At 41.5% G+C, this 17,747-nt stretch overlaps 1 protein-coding gene across 4 annotated transcripts; it reads right to left on the bottom strand.

Moving 5' to 3' along the window:
• Nucleotides 1–249: 249 nt before the first annotated feature.
• On the bottom strand, nt 250–8,302 carry LOC109205919 (pentatricopeptide repeat-containing protein At2g22070). Of its 4 annotated transcripts, XM_019368686.1 has the most exons (6): nt 5,667–8,302; nt 5,404–5,522; nt 4,333–4,440; nt 2,603–3,158; nt 615–1,050; nt 250–464 (listed from the first exon to the last, which is right to left on the bottom strand). In XM_019368686.1, exon 1 carries the CDS (start codon nt 8,145–8,147, stop codon nt 5,790–5,792), a length of 2,358 nt encoding a protein of 785 aa, XP_019224231.1. In that variant the 5' UTR covers nt 8,148–8,302; the 3' UTR covers nt 250–464; nt 615–1,050; nt 2,603–3,158; nt 4,333–4,440; nt 5,404–5,522; nt 5,667–5,789. The 4 variants fall into 4 exon arrangements, with proteins under 4 accessions (XP_019224231.1, XP_019224232.1, XP_019224230.1 ...); XM_019368687.1 differs by having other exon boundaries at nt 573–1,050; nt 5,404–8,302; XM_019368685.1 differs by having other exon boundaries at nt 5,404–8,302.
• Between the last annotated feature and the right edge of the window lie 9,445 nt (nt 8,303–17,747).

The raw sequence follows: 17,747 nt of genomic DNA, 5'->3' as shown, positions 1-17,747 counted from the left end.
TTAATTTTCCTCTGACTTATCCAATGAAAAAAACATCAGATCTTGGTCCATATGTCAACAAAGCCAGAACCTAATGAAGGGAAGTCTTCGAAATTCTCCCAAAGTTGATCGTTATAAAACTGAGACTATCTCAAATTACAGTGGATTCTGGCAATATGAATTTATGCTATAAAACTAGTTAGTCTTTGCAAACTTTATGGGAAATGGTCAAGCTAAAGATGAAGAAAAAACAATACACTACCATTTGCGCGCTATATGATAAATTTCTTGGATTCATAAATGATATAATAATCTATTATCAACTCAACATAACATTCAAAAATTGCTCAGTACTGATACATTATCAAATAATAAAGACACAGGCTTTGGTGAGGAAGAGTACAGAAGGAAGCTATCTCTGAATATCAGCTTTATTGTCTTCATACACTAGTTCTCTCCATGTTGTTGAACATTCAGCTCTGCCCCTGCATATAAAAAAAGGAAGAACAAACATGTCAATTACCAATCACAAAGTTCCAAAGAATATCGATTAAATGACTTAACTAAAATATACGTATTGACAAGGTACCAACCGAGGTCTTCCCCAATCCCAGGGCCCCATACTTTGTATTTACCTTCTAATTATGGCCTGCAATTCTCTTCTCCTTTGCTCAATTCTTCTTCTTCTCCATGGTAACATAACCACTACCCTTCTTACTCTTTTTGTCAGTTTTCTTCTCATTCTTCTTCCTTTCACCCTCCTATTCACCACCTTCTTTCCCAACTGTTTCATCACTGCTCTTCTTCTTATTCTAATCGTCTTCTTCCTCTTCAAGTTTCCTACCCATTTTCCCCACCATTTCTTCACACCCCCCATCTTCTTTGACCACTTCGTCACTTTTCTGGTTCTCATACCCAGAGCTGCAGAGCTTGTTGGTTCTCTCATACTGAATTTATAGATGTAGCAGTTATAAAGCAAGTCGGTTCTTTGGTAACCTATGGTATTAGCTGACTCTATACTTGCAAGCATTCCTCTTGTTTTGGAAATTTACCGTATCTGTGTAACTTAACCTGTTATAGAAAATTATTCAGTCTATATTTCATGTTAGCATATTACACTTACTTTAAACTGGTTGTTATAAGTCAGGTCAATATGGTAGTCTAGGCAAATATATATACGTAAATACACAAAAGTTAAACGACTTTCTTAATCAAGTAGATTTAGCGATCAGGAAAGCAAAACAGAAAAGGAAAATAATTCAATACATGAGGAGAATTTTGAGAGGTTTCAAACTTACCCCTTAAACTTTAATATAGAGAGAATACTACTTTATAATTTTTAGAGATTGTTTTACTTCTGTGTTTCATTTTTATAAGCTGATATTGTAATCAATTTTGTATGGTAGATTCTTTTCTGGTTTCCCACTCAGTATTTGGTACCCGCTTTAGGACCAGGCTAATCCGGATTCGCACTGGAAAGTCCTATTTTGGTGGGACAAAGGGCTCCCTACCAAAGGCAACTCCACACCCATGACTCGAACTAGAGATCTCTGATTAAGGATAGAGGAGTACTTACAACACAATCACTTAAAGTTAAAGTTAGAAAAAATAAAAATTTAATACTTGAGTAATTGCATTATTCCAATTTTTCGGTGCCTGTTAAATAATTTTAACATTCAATTAACTCAAAAGTGATTTCAATTCCTGAAGTTAACCAAAGTTAAATTGCTCTTGACTTGAAGTTTTACCGTATCTCAATATTTGATCTTATTATAGTAAATTATTACTCTATATTTCATGTTAATATATTAGACTTACTCTGAATAGGTTGTTGTAAATTAGTTTAATATGATAGTGTAGAAAAATATACACGTCAATACACATAAGCTAAATGGCAAAAATTGCAAGGGTATCAACTAAAAGCTTGAACTATGGAGAAGAGTTTTAGAGAAAAGGTTTTAGAATAAGTAGAAGTCCAACTGAATGTACATTTTAGCCAAAAAATAAAAAGTGAAGCTGAGATGAGACTAGAGGGGATTGTGGTGCCTAAATGTAAACAATTCAGAGATCTAGGCTCGATGTTCCAAGAGAACGGTATGATTGATGAAATATTACTCATAAAATCAAAATAGGATGGTTGAAATGGAAAATGCGGCAGGAGTGTTATATGATAGGAGGATTTACCTACCAGTGAAAGGCTAGTTCCAGCTAGTTCCATAGAACAGTAGTAACGGCAATATTATACGGGAGTGAATGTTGCAGGTCCGACATATACACAAGATAGGTAGAGCATAAATGCTGCTTTTAGGATGGATATGCAGTCATACACGTTACACAACATTAAAAATGATCACATTCGTCAGAACGTGTAAGTAACACCCATGGAGGATAAGATAAGAGAAGATTGTTTGTGATGATTTAGAGAGGTCATACAACAACCTCTAGATGGATTGGATTGTAGGTATGACATATGGTGACCGGAGGTGTTTAAATGGACGAGATAGACCTAAAATCACATAAAATGAAATTGCCTAGAAAGACACTGCAGGTGATAATTATACCTATTTAAATTCTACTTTATTTCTCTCCACCAAGAAAAAAAAACTGCAGCTGATGATTATACCTACTTTCAGTCGGACCTCCAACCATCAATCACCCACCATGATGCTTGAAGTCTGCCTTCAGGATTGATATCTTTGTTGCCTATACTTGATCTTCTGACCCGCCATAGTCTGAATCCCTGGATCTCTTTACAATCAAATATCATTTCCTGAATGCAAGTTTATTCATCTCATTCCCGATCAAATTCTCAAATTGATATTTGTCATGTTGAAAATCTTAAGAGATTAAACTGCCAACACCATTGAAAATGTTCGAGGGATGAAAAACAATCTGTAATTCTGCATCCCCGCAACCCAGCCTCAATGTTGCAAAGTATTAGCCTATTGCCTCAAACAAGTCTTTAATAAGATTGGAAATGTACAAGTCTTCAATATGATTGTGCCGAAGAATTATCAACTCCCATTTCTTGGCCAAGTGGTTCTGACCCTTTTTTTCCCAACTGCAGCATTTAAGATCTTCACAGTCGGAGAATATAATTCCTCTAGGGTCTTAGAACTAAGGCCCCACAATGGTACACTTGAACATTGAAATAGCCAAACTCTGTCTCAGTCAAAGATCTGAACCACAAAGACCATTATATATGTCAAAAACAACCATGTTAAGAGTAATTGAACAGAAAAACTAAAGAGCAATATAGCACGATAAATGAATGCGAAGACCGACAATGAGATACAAAAAGGGTTTTTGCTTGATAAATGGAACGAATAAAGAAACATATCAATTTCTTACCAATAAAGGAGTCATTCCTCACCCAGTTTCATGCCATGTTTCCAACAGCCTATTTACATCACGGTTATCATCTACAATTTTCCTCTAAACTACAAGAAATCTGAACCTTTAAGAAAGAAAAAAAAGGAATCTTTTTGGTGCCAGAGCACCGCTTTGTATCCCTCCAAAATGAGCAAATCTACCATGTCAGTCTTATCTGACAGAAGTCCATTAAACTTGTTAAAAGTTTTGCTGGGACACTGTTTGCTTCGGAGAGTTTCAAGACCAACAATGATCAGCTAGTAAGGTGAAGAAGACAGCAGTCTTGGATGTAGTATAGCGAAAATGACATTGTCAATGAGACAACAACTAGAAAAAAGTCAAGTTTTGAGATCCTCCACCACCAACAACAACAAGCCATCAACTATGTCTGTAGTGAGAACCTATGAAAAAATCCATCTAGCATAAGCAAGAGCAACATCGACAGAAGGAACACAACAGTATATAAATTGTAGCATTTACAATGGAAAGGTACAAAAGACAAGGATGGTGCAAGGCCAGAAAGCACACACATATTCACAAGGGAAGAATAGGAGAGCATCAAATAGAGTAACAAACATAAACATATACTGAGCATATGTTGACAGTTGACATGGTTCAATAAATGTGGAAAAAGATAGATTACAATATGGTCTTTGAACATCTCAAGGCTTCTGTGAGAATCAGGATCAAATGCTAGTATTGAAACAAGCAAAAGTACAAATGTTGATATCTTGACCTTGTGCTAACAGGCAAGGCAGGCAACCGTGCCATAATCCCTATAGGCAAAGTACTTACAAGTGTGAATCGAGTTTCTTCAAACCTGGTCGACACTATTGATTCACCATCCATTTCACTATCATTGCAAAGACTAATATACACAAAATGTTTCTTACATCACTTTCCATAATTTGAATCACTTCGGTCGATGCATGAGAAAATCCATCAGCTATTAAATGCTACATTTTTTAGAGATGAATTTACCTCACTATGAGACAATGTCAGAAAATCCATCTAGAAATGTCACCTGCTCCACCACTGCATGTAGCCACAAACTAGAGCAACAGCAAAGTGGAATCATGTATTCTGCATCTGCAATGACAACATCAGCTAATGATCTTGATTGTATGCAACACTTTGACTTGGTTGTTTAAATTGTTTACTAGAAGAAATGGGATTTTGGTCATATTTAAAAAGTCAGTAAATATAGACTTCTCATGGAAAATAGCTTCCGTCTTATTTCATCTTTTGAGGGCCTTGCTAATCCAGCTTGAGGCTTGTTAGTAAGCAACCAATTATAAGCTTTGCAAGGGAGAAGATGCCTCTACAAGTGATAACAGTGCAGACATATCTGGTGTTTTTAATGGCAAAAGAGAAAGGAAAAATAACCAATTAAAAGCATTTCAAAATCTGTGAGGAAGCCAGAAGAACGTTTCCCAAATGAGGCAAAGTTGCAGGTTTGGCTCTGTATGAGGTGATTTATATAAAATGATAAAAATTATGAAACAGGATAAACTGTAGATGCATTCAGTTTGCATACGTTCCTGACTTAGTGTACTGAAAGATGAGGGAGAGGGAGAGAAGTTCATCCAATAGATTAGTTGTGTAGAATCCTACAGAACCAATGCTCCATCAATACCATTTGAGTCTGTCAATGATTAACATACAAAAATATCTGATTCTTTTTTTATTTTAGAGTCTATCAAATACTTTATATATGTAAAATTTATAAAATTGCTAGTACAGAAGACATAAATGTCTGTTACAGTTTCAGAAAATTAACAAAATACTGCTCAAGATACAGTCTTTTGTGCAAATGCTATAACTGGATAGCCACTTCACCTGACCAATGTGTTTTAGTAAAAACCATCAAGCCATCAGGGTCTATCTTCGATACATTACTTTGACCATGAGCAGGTCTTTTGAACATTAGAGGTCAGACCTCATGAATCATTCAACAGTATAGCTAAAAGCCCATTCTATGGAGCAACTTACAGGGTGGCAAAGCTGTACAACATTACCATCAGTGAAGGCATACTTCATAGTAATGTTTACCTTTATGTATGAGTTGCTCAAACTCAGATTCCTTTTTTTTTTTTGTCATCCAGCATCGTAGATGTTTCTTTTACTTTGCAGCTCTGATGTGGAATTCTAGATAAAATTTGGTTCAAGACCTACAAATAGTCATGACAAGAGCAGAAACCTCCTTTAAAATGGTGAAAACGAGTGGCATCCCTAATAGTAATGGAGCAACTTACAGGGTGGCAAAGCTGTACAACATTACCATCAGTGAAGGCATACTTCATAGTAATGTTTACCTTTATGTATGAGTTGCTCAAACTCAGATTCCTTTTTTTTTTGTCATCCAGCATCGTAGATTTTTCTTTTACTTTTCTTCAGCAGCTCTGATGTGGAATTCTAGATAAAATTTGGTTCAAGACCTACCAGTAGTCATGACAAGAGCAGAAACCTCCTTTAAAATGGTGAAAACGAGTGGCATCCCTAACAATAATTTCTCGCCCTACAAGCTTGGAGATAAATTTGATTGCTGAGTGACAGTCATTACAAACTCTAAGGTTCTTCATGATCCTTAAAGTAGTGTTCTCCGGGGTATTTATTAACCCAAATGCAATTGCAAGCTTCTCACTGTGATGTCTAAGAATCTGCTCTTTCACCTCATTATCAAGATCATGCAGCACTGACTCGGTGTGTGGAATGAATCCCATCTTTTTTATATCTTCCCAGATTTTTTCCATTGTCTTGTAAATAGCATCTCGCTGTGGATGAAGCCCATCATCTACCCCAAAGACATGGACTACATTTTTTAACTGAATCCAGCTAAATCCTTGTTCTTTCTTGACCTGTCTATCCTTCATTGATTTTCTGATCTTGGCAGCTTCCTCCCATTTTCCACAAGCAGAATACACATTAGCAAGTGCTGAGTAGGCCCCACTATTTTCAGGATCAATTGAAAGCAATCTGTCGGCTGCAACTTTTGCTAGCTCCACATTTTTGTGAACCCTACAAGATGCTAAAAGTGAACCCCATGCAATCACATCTGGTTCAATTGGCATCTTGTCTATGAAGTCTTGTGCTTCTTCTAGCAACCCAGCACGACCAAAGAGGTCAACCATGCAAGCACAGTGGCTGGAGGTGGGTTCAATTCTGTGCATCTCGTTCATCATTTTGTAATAATTACGACCTTGAGCGACCAATCCTACATGTGTGCAAGCAGTAAGAACACCAACATACGTGATATGATCAGGCTTCATTTCAAGTGCAAGCATATCCTCAAACAATTGTATGGCTTCAGCTCCAAGTCCATGCTGAGCTAAAGCCAAGATCATGGAAGTCCAAGAGACTGTGTCTCTGTTCAGGCGTATCAAATCAAATACTCTCCTCGCACAGCTGATATTTCCAGCCTTGGCATACATAGTTATCAGGGCATTGCTAACAGAAACTGATAATGCTTCCCCTGACTTAATGGCTGCTGAATGGATTTGCTTACCATGATTTAAGGATGCCACACTTGAACAGACACTCAACATTGCTGCTAGAGTATAATTATTGGGGTCTGGCCCTTCTTTAACCATTGACCTGAAGAGTTCCATTGCATCATCATTAAGGCCATTTTGAACGTAACCAACAATCATGGCTGTCCAGACAACCACATCACGGTCCTTCAATGAGTCAAAGATCTTCCTTGCTGGACTTATATTACCAAGCTTTATGTACCCATCCAGTAGTGCAGTAAATGCAATGACGTTTAGACTGGACTCTCTATTTTTCTCCAAAATTTTTCGAGCAATGTCTACGCCACCGCATCGGGAATACATGCAAATCAAAGAATTCTCAGCAGCTCCCGACGTCTCAAATTCAGTTCTGATAAGATGAGCATGGATTTGTTTTCCTACACTTAACTCCCCAAGATTAGCACACGCTGATAAAGCACTAGCTAAAGTATATCTATCAGGTCCCAGTGAAGATTCTTTAAGCATTCTGGAAAACATATTAAGAGCTAGAACGTCGAAGCCGTGCTGATTATAGCCTGTAACCATTGAATTCCACGAAACTATGTCATGCTCATGCATTTGCTCAAATTGTGTCAGTGCTAAATCTACCCGACCAGCCTGCATATGCAACGAGATCAACGCGTTCCAGCTTGAGGTGTTCTTCACAACTATCCTGTCAAAAACATTTCGAGCTGCATTTGCATCACCTGACTTGGCATACATATTCAACAGAGAATTTGCCACGGAAACATGACTACTCAACCCAAATTTAACAACAAAGGAGTGAACTTTCTGGCCCTCGTATAGTGCTCTAATTGCAGCACAAGAAGCAAGAACACTTGTAAACGTGTACTGGGTTGGCAAAACATCAGAAGCAACCATCTCAAGAAACATCTGAATTGCAACCTGAAAACGACCAACCAAATTGTACCCAACAATCATAGTAGTCCACGAAACAGAATCGCGATAAGGCATTTCCTTAAATATCAAATATGTTTCCTTAACCGAACCTTGTTTCGAATACCCAGATAAAAGTGTATTCCAAGAAGAAGTATCTCTCACAGGCATTTCATCAAACACTTTACGAGCATATGATAAAAACCCGGTTTTGGCATAACCATTGATGAGATTATTCATAAGGAAAACGCCTAAATGGAGGCCGGATTTGATTATACTGCCATGGATTAACTTTATGGAAAACGGTTTTTTTGTTTTCAGGCTGTCTTGGAGAAGTGATACGTAGAAATGTGGCTGAGAGCCAAAGGATTGTGAGGTTTGATGATTCATTTGAACAATAATAAGGAACGGTTATGCAATTTAGATTTTGTTTTCCGTTAGTTTCATCACTTTTCAATTTTTCTTAATTTAATTTTGAAGTTCTAAACGTATATGAACTGGCGGGACGAGACAAAGGGCCTTATAATCTGTTTGGTTGCGAACTTTTTCTTAACAAGAAAAAACATTGTTTCAGTTTTTAGTTTATTTTCAATTCGAAGACAATTAATCTAGAAAGGGATTAATCATTTTCTTATTTAACCACTTTTTTTATATTTACTAGTTAGTCATTCTGTATACGGTTAAAACCGGGCCCACTCGATTTTATTAACCACGACCAGGGGGATGGATCGAGGATCAGCCCCATCGCACATCAGACCAAGACATGAGGATAAAGTACCGAGTTCGGGATTCGAGGTACCTGTCGAGATCAAGAACAGTAATGATCAAGGTCGAACGGGATAGACATCGAGCAAGACCAAAGATAGCATAATAACGGAACGGCGAGATATCCGTGATTGGTCGAAGATCATGGCGAAAATCTCGTAACATATCAAATCAAGGGCGGTTGTTTAGCTAATCATGGGATTTCCTTCTGTAATTAGAGTTATACCGTAAATAGGATTCCTCTACTATATAAAGAGGGTCTTAACCATTTGTAAGGACCTTACATTCACGCATATCAAAGCAATATATCACATTTTTATCCCTTGCAAGCTTTGTTGTTTAGTTCATACTTTCACTAGCTTGTTCAGTTGGTTCGAGGGCAATTAACTCGAGGGTCATAACTGTTCATCACATTGATTTGCTTTATTTTACTGTAATTTCTATCAGTAGTTCTTATATTTATCATTTTGTGCCAAGTGAAATCACATATCCTTAAAACCACTTATAAGTTTAATTGTTATCCGTTTTTAAGGGTAAACAGTTTGGCGCCCACTGTGGGGCTAAGGATAACAGTGATTGTCTGATACAATTTTCGTAACACACACTATTTTACACTTGTTCTTTGAAGTATCTTTGATTCCAGGATCAACATGTCAAACTCTCAAGTAGCACCTACACACACAAACAATGGTCTCGGTCTCCATGGCGAGAACGATAACATAGCCTCCCTAGGGAACGGAGTACCTCCAGTCAACCCCGACGGTGCTCCGGCCGTGGACCCAATCGACGTCAGCTCCCATATTGCTATTAATGGGAATTTGGGCGTCGACCCTGAAAATAGCGTTCGTAGAGGTGCTCGAATGGCATATCAGAATGCCTAGGAGGTGAAGAAGGTGGTGTTAGCCTTCGAATGATATTCAAAATGTTGTAGACCCAACAAGCTGCAATAGCACAGCTCCAAAATCAGAATCGTGCACCGAGCAGAATCGAGATCGAGCCGTCGCAAGAAATTGTTCATAGAGCCGAATTGGTGTCAAAGAGGTCGAATGGAGGAGAACCGGAGACCAACCCTTCTATCGTAAAGATGATCGAAGAACTGACGAAGCGAATCGAGACTGGGAAAAAGAAAATCAAGGAAAACGATAAGAAAGTGGAAACTTATAATTCCAGGGTCTACAAAATCCCGTGGGCCCACCAGTGTTGAAAGGACTTTATTCCAAAAAGTTTGTCCAAAAACCTTTCCCCCTGAGTGCGTTTCCTAAGCCAATCCCCAAGAAGTTCCTTATGCCCAAGATCCCGAAATATAACGGGACAACAGACCCAACAGACCCAAACGAGCACGTCACCTCATACACGTGGGCCATTAAGGGAAGTGACTTGGAAGATGACGATATCGAGTCCGTGTTGCTAAAGAAGTTCAGGGAGACTCTATCGAAGGGTGTTATGATATGGTACCATAATTTACCCCCTAATTCTATTGATTCATTTGCTATGCTTGCACATGCTTTTGTAAAGGCACATGCCGGATCCATTAAGGTCGCTACCAAAAAGTTGGCCCATTTCAAGGTAAGACAGGAAGACAACGAAATGCTCAGGGAATTCGTATCTCGATTCCAAATGGAGCTAATGGATTTGCCACCAGTCACCGACGATTGGCCTATTCAAGCTTTTACTCAAGGTCTCAACGCTCGAAGTTCCATAGCTTCACAGCAGTTGATATAGAATTTGATCGAATATCCAGCCATCACTTGGGCTGATGTACATAATCACTATCAATCGAAGATCAGGGTCGAGGATGATCAACCGAGGGCTCCGATTGGTTCGATTTATCCTAATAGGACAATGGCTAGAGTTAAAAGGGACATCGACCGGGAACCACGGTCGAACAGAGACCGATATCAGCCATACGGTGGAGATCGGAGAAATAATGGGCCTGGGTGCAACCCCGTTCGGAATGATATAAGGAATGATCGAAGACAGATTTCCCGAGGGCTCATGAGCAAAAGTGGTTTCGATAGGGATGTCGGGACCAAAGAAGCACCTCGACTGTCGGAATATAACTTCAACGTGGATGTTTCTGCCATAGTATCAGCCATCGGACGTATCAAAGATACCCGGTGGCCTCGACCTATGCATACCGATTCGGTCCAGAGAAATCCAAACCAAATATGCAAGTACCATGGTACCCATGGCCATAAAACAGGCAGGCAGCTAAGGGAGGAAGTAGCCCGATTGTTCAACGAGGGTCACCTTCGAGAATTCTTAAGTGAGCGGGCCAAGAACCACTTCAAAAACAGAGATTCAAACAGGCAGAACGAGCAAGAGGAACCGCAGTACGTGATTCACATGATCGTTGGTGGGGTCGACATTCCCCCCATGGACCGGTATTTAAGCGCTCTAAGGTGACGATCACAAGAGAAAAGCAAACACGGGACTACTTACCAGAAGAGACCTTGTCTTTCCACGATGAGGATGCGGAAGGAATCGAACAACCTCATAACGACGCACTGGTAATATCTGTCCTTATGAATAAAATTCAAGTTAAACGTGTTTTGGTTGATCCAGGTTGCTCAGCCAACATTATTCGATCAAGGGTCATAGAACAGCTCAGCCTACAAGATCAAATTGTGCCCACAGCTCGAGAACTTAACGGTTTCAACATGGAAAGAGAAACCACTAAAGGTGAGATTGTTTTTCCAGTAAACATGGCGGGAACCATCCAAGAAACGAAGTTCCCTGTAATCGAGGGCGACATGACATACAACGCTCTTCTCGGAAAGCCTTGGATCCATAACATGAGGGCGGCCCCTCGACCCTTCATCATGTTCTTTCCCAACATCTGAAGGAGTCAAAACAGTGTACGGGGAACAACATGCCACCAAGGAGATGTTTGCAATTGATGAAGTGATATCGGTGTCAGCACTTTTTCAGCAAAGGGATCGGACTCGAAGGGAAAGCAAGAGGCTAAATAGCAACCACAGACACCGGCCTCGACCCAACTGGAGAAGCGGGATACCGATGAGGACGACGACTATGGGATACCTCGATCTTTCATAGTTCCCGATGACTCTGACGCCACCTAATCAACGATCGAACAGCTGGAACAAATCACATTGACCGTACATTAGCCAGAACGAAAGGTATACCTAGGCACGGGGCTAACCCCCGAGCTCAGGAAAAAACTTATTCATTTCCTTACACCTAACATGAATTGCTTTGCTTGGTCCCATCTCGACATGACAGAGATACCACCAGAGATCAATACCCACCCACTAGTTCCGCCCAGTAAGCAAAAGAGAAGGCCCAAGTCCGAGGTTAAGCATGCATTCATCAAGGACGAGGTAACCAAACATCTCAAAATAGCGTCCATTCGGGAAGTAAAATATCCCGAATGATTGACAAACGTAGTGGTAGTCCCTAAGAAGGAAAATAAACTTAGAATGTGCGTATACTATAAGGACTTGGGGCGATTCATTTCGAGGTCCTCAGACCGGAGTCATCGATTCTTCTCGCTGCTCAGGAAGAAGAACAATTTTGCATGGACCCCGAAATGTCAGCAGGCCTTAGAAGAACTGAAACGATACCTGTCGAGCCCGTCACTGCTTCACACCCTGAAAGGGGACGAGCAACTCTACTTATACTTAGCAGTCTCAGAAATAGCGATAAGTGGGGTCCTAGTTCGAGAAGAGCAAGGTACACAATTCCCTGTTTACTATGTTAGTCGGACCTTAGGTGAGGCGGAGACCCGATATCCACACTTAGAAAAATTAGCGCTTGCTTTAATAAGAGCCTCTAGGAAATTAAAATCATATTCTCAATGTCACCCTATTTGTGTTGTTACTACCTATCCCTTTCGCAATATTTTGCACAAACCCGAACTTTAGGGTCGACTGGCCAAATGGGCCGTCGAGATCTGCAGGTATGAAATAGAATATCAACCCTGAACGACCATCAAGTCTCAAATATTGGCATACTTCGTGGCCGACTTCACACCAGCCCTCGTGCTCGAGGTCGAAAAGGAACTATTATTAAAATCGCGTACATCATCGGGGGTGTGGACCCTCTTCACAGATGGCGCTTCGAATGTGAAAGGGTCTGGGCTGGTCATCGTTTTGAAGCCGCCCACAGGTAACATAATTAGACAATCTATCAAAACTTCGAAGTTAACTAACAATAAGGCCGAGTATGAGGCCATGATTGCAGGTCTCGAGTTGGCTAAAAGTTTGGGAGCAGAGGTCATCGAGGCCAAATGTGATTCCCTACTTGTGGTAAACCAAGTCAACAGAACTTTCGAAGTCCGAGAAGATCGAATGTAGAGATACTTGGACAAGCTACAGGTCACTTTGCATCGATTTAAAGAATGGACCTAATAACACATACCTCGGGAACAAAACAACGAGGTCGATGCCCTTGCAAACTTAGGGTCATCGATCGAGGATAAAGAACTTAACTCGGGGATTGTCGTATCAATAATCGAAGAAGGCCATGCCGAAATAAACTCTACAAGTTTGACTTGGGATTGGAGAAACAAGTACATAGAGTACTTAAAGAATGGAAAGCTCCCATCGGATCCAAATGAGTCAAGAGCTCTACGCACAAAGGCAGCACGGTTCACTTTAGCCGAGGATGGAACGCTATTCAGGAGGATGTTCGATGGGCCATTGGCGATATGCTTGGGACCAGGAGACACCGACTACGTCCTACGGGAGATTCACGAAGGCACTTGTGGGAACCACTCCGGTACCGAATCACTGGTTCACAAAGTTATCAGAGCAGGATACTATTGGGCCGATATGGAAAAGGATACCAAAGAGTTCGTCGGAAAGTGAGACAAATGTCAAAGGTATGCGCCGATGATTCACCAGCCCGGGGAGCAACTCCACTCGGTCTTATCCCCATGGCCGTTCATGAAGTGGGGGATGGACATCGTCGGCCCCCTTCCATCGGCCCCAGGTAAAGCTCAATTTATTTTATTTATGACTAATTATTTTTCTAAGTGGGTTGAAGCATAGGCTTTCGAGAAAGTCAGAGAAAAAGAAGTCATAGACTTCATATGGGATCACATCATATGTCGATTTGGGATGCCCTCCGAGATCGTATGCGATAATGAAAAGCAATTTATCGGCAACAAAGTGACTAAGTTTTTCGAGGATCACAAGATCAAAAGAATCCTATCGACACCTTACCATCCCAGCGAAAACGGACAGGTCGAATCGACCAATAAAATTATCGTTCAAAACCTTAAGAAGAGATTGACCGATGCCAATGGGAAGTGGAAAGAGATATTACCCGAGGTTCTATGGGCGTAGCGCACAACGTCGAAATCCAGTATCGGAGCAACACCGTTCTCGCTAGTCTATGGCGCCGAAGCTTTAATCCTGGTCGAAGTCGGAGAACCCAAAATCAGGTTTCGATATGCAACAGAAGAGTCAAATAACAAGGCCATGAATACGAGTTCAGAATTGTTGGACGAAATACGCGAAGCTGCCCTCATCCGATTGGCCACCCAAAAACAGCGGGTCGAAAGGTACTAGAATCGAAGAGCCAATCTTCGACATTTTAACGTCGGGGACTTGGTGCTAAGAAAGGTCACCCTCAACAATCGAAATCCAAATGAAGGGAAGCTGGGTCCAAACTGGGAAGGATCGTACCAGGTTCTCTAAATTACCGAAAAAGGATCCTACAAGCTCGGTACAATGAACGGCGAACAATTACCGAACAATTGGAATATATCGCACCTAAAACGATATTACTGCTAAGGTATGACCTTCTCCATTTTAATTTATATTTAAACTAACTCCTGCAGGTGTTCGATCAGAAACGACAATGGACTCCTCAACGCGGAGACTGTAGGTCAGAAAGCACACGTTGCACTCTTTTTCCCTTAGACCGGTTTTGTCCCAAAAGGGTTTTCCGGCAAGGTTTTTAACGAGGCAACCATTGATCGTGCTAACTTAGAACGAGTCTACAGTATCCGAGGCTTCTTTACAATCAACCTCGAATACTGGGGGCATTACCCTCGAATGACAACTTTGTTGCAAGGAAATTACTTCATGACAGCAGGGTCTCGATATGTAAATTTTATAAGGGCCAAACGGTCGAATGAGCCGTGCCCATATTGGTTGCTCGAGCCCTGACATCAAACATGTACGCATGTATAATCATCTATTAAGAAAAATATTTTGTCCTTGCCAAATATCTCATGCCTTAGAAAAACTTTACTTTACAATTTCATACTCCTGATCTATTTTACAAACAGGCTTAAGGGCCGATCACAACTAAAGTTTGAACAATTAACCCCACACTCGGGGACTGCCGTCCGAAAAATAGAATCGAATTATCAAAGCCTTGAGATCATAAGACCTTAAAAAGGCAACCCTCAATTTTTATAGGCCACAACCACCCCACTCGGGGACTGACACTTCGAACAAGCTCGAAGTATAATGGGAAAACAAGCCCTAGAGGAAAGTCCCAAACTAAAAAGGATACGGCCAAACTAACACGGTTCGGAGACGTCCGAATTCCGTAATAAAACAGGCCTTCGAATATTTTCATAAACCGGTTAAAAAGGCTACTCTCGGCAAAATTACAAAGGGCATCGATAATATCAAGCCTCGAGAACCCTAATGGGTACAAAATTGTTCGAACTCTCGAACAATTCCTTATTTCATGCTAAGGCATAACAAATTTTGTATAACTAACAATAAGCTTTTTAAGCCGAAAAGGGGAAAAGCCAGTCTTTTTACAAAGGCCACATCGGCCTAATACAAAAGCCTAAGGGCCATATTTTGTTTTGAGTTCGAGGGATCATCCTCACTCAATAAAAACCTAAGGGTTATCCTACTTCGTGTTTGAGCAAGCACTCACTCGACACTAGTTCGATTTCGGTCGAAAATTGCCTAAGCCTCGAACCTATGGATGCAATTTCGTAAGGCATAAATAAACAAAAATGAAGTAAAGACAAGACAGAAAGGGAAAAAAAAGATCTTTTGTATATCAAAAATCATTTACAAGGGCGGTATGACCCGATCTGAATTCTCTACAAAGGCTAAGACGGCCTTAAAAGAAACACTACTAATCCTAAAGGCCTAGTCTTCTTCGAGAGCAACTTCTTCACACTCGGAGTCTTCTTCACCAGATCCGCTCGAGGAGTCCTTATTGGGAAATGCTAACTTTCGATCCTTTGCTTCCTCAACCTTGGCGATCTCGAGTTCAGCAGATATGTCAAAACTTTAAGCAAGGACCCCCTCGAGAGCCTCCCTTCGAGCGTGCCACTTCAAATGATCTACCATGCCTTTGGACTACTCGAGAGTGGCTTCGGCGTCGACTTTGTATTGAGCCGCAGTAGCCTGGGCCTTAGTATTTGCCGCTGCCACTTCAGATCTGGCAACCTCGAGCTCCTTGGCCAAATTGGCTAAATTGGACTCGAGCTCCTCGACCTTCTTTGCGTGAACCGAGACATTGTCCCTTACATATCGAAGTTGTGACTTGGCGGAATCCAGCTCTTCTTGAACGGTCTCCTTTTGTGCAGCCAGAATTTCCATGCATCCCTTGAACTGTTCGGCTTCGGCTCGCACTTTGTCTATTTGCTCTTGAAAGCCTTTGATCTGTTCGAGCCTCTGTCGAACCTGCAGAATGGGATTGTTAGTCGTTATCTCTGAATCATCCTCACTATCATGAAGAACTCTAAATACTTGCTCGACCATCTCTTCATGCGCATCTCGAGCCTCCACCATGTGTACCTGAAGCTTCTCACTAAGAATCTTGTAAGTATTGCACTTCTCAGTAAGACCCTAGACCTCGGCCTTGCGTTCCTCTCGGACTTGAAGAAATGCCTCGTGATGCAATACCGAAGCCTACGAGAAAGGAATAAATATTAGGCATATCTACTAGTCAAAGTCATGAAAAGACAATGGTCCTTGAACTTACCTAATTCAGAGAATGCTGGGCCTCGTTGAACAAGCAGGCAACATCCATTGCATCCATTTTGGCTTGGTCCTCCTCAGTGACCAAGCATCGAAGATAGCTAGCCACCCCTATGGGGGTAGAGAAAACTTGAGTATCTTCCGGGATCGAGATGATAAGAGGCTTCTTACGGTCGGGGTTGACGCTGGGGGACGGAAATTGGTTGGTCAGTTTATAGCTCGAGGAAGCCTCATTCGAGCTCTTCTTCGGTATGTCCAAGTCACCTAGGTCGGTGATGTCTTCCACTTCAGCGAAATAGCCGCCGAAAAGGTCTTCCGCTCTGTGGTCCTCTTCGCCGGAGCGAGCCTCCATCTCCTGAGCGTCCTTAATTATCGTGTCAGAGAACGAAGGCAATGAGGAGAAATATCCAATCTCCATTGCCCCAAGTGAATCCTTTGGGGCTCCGCCTTCGTCACGAGAAGCATCAAGCATGGTTTCTGAACCAACCTCGATCGCCTCCTCGGTGGCCTCCCCACCTTGAGGCAAGGCATCTTCGACTCTTTGCGGTTGAGCTCATTAGCTCGGGGCAAAACAGCTTCAGCTCCCACCTGCCCAATGGTTCTTTGAACCTCAGTGCTAGCTCGCACACGAGTCACCAACCCAGAGCTTTCTTCTTCACCGTCTTCGTCTTCAGTCTTATCCATTACCTGTTGGACGAACTCCAGAGATACGTGGATGATGTTCTCCTTAGGCTTGTGGGGCCTCCTGGCCGGCCTCTTCTTTACCGGGCTTGGAGAACTCGGAGCCTCCTTCCTTTTCTTCTCTTTGCCCTGCTTCGAGACAGATGGGGAAAGGAGTGCCTCTTCTTTAGCAGAGGGGGGCCTCATCGGCACATCCTTCCCGAGGCCTACAAAATAAAGAAAATGAGTAAGCACAATACCAAAGCCTGAATGAAAACCTTTTTAAGGAAAGCGGATTACTGTGGTTACGGGCCTCCCATTTACCCTTCGACAACTCCATCCAAGCACGCTCGGAATAAGTTTTTTATTACACCAATACCTCGACCCATTGCCTCAAGTCGGGGATCACTTCCGGCACAATGGCCTTAGCTGCAACACAAAAACAATTTAGATGTGGGGAATACAAGAAAGCAGAATGGCAAAAATAGATATTCAAAAGGCTAAGAAGTACTTACGTTTCATGTTCCACTTTTCAGGGAACGACATATCTCCGGCAGGGATTAGATCCGAAGTCTTTATTTGGACAAACCTGCCCATCCAACCTCGGTCTCGAGTCTCATCTATGCTCGAGAACGGGGGT

This window comes from Nicotiana attenuata, unplaced genomic scaffold (genome assembly GCF_001879085.1).
Source record: "Nicotiana attenuata strain UT unplaced genomic scaffold, NIATTr2, whole genome shotgun sequence".
NCBI lineage: Eukaryota > Viridiplantae > Streptophyta > Magnoliopsida > Solanales > Solanaceae > Nicotiana > Nicotiana attenuata.
Note: the sequence above shows the minus strand (reverse complement) of the source record. Positions and strands in the feature narration are given on the sequence as shown.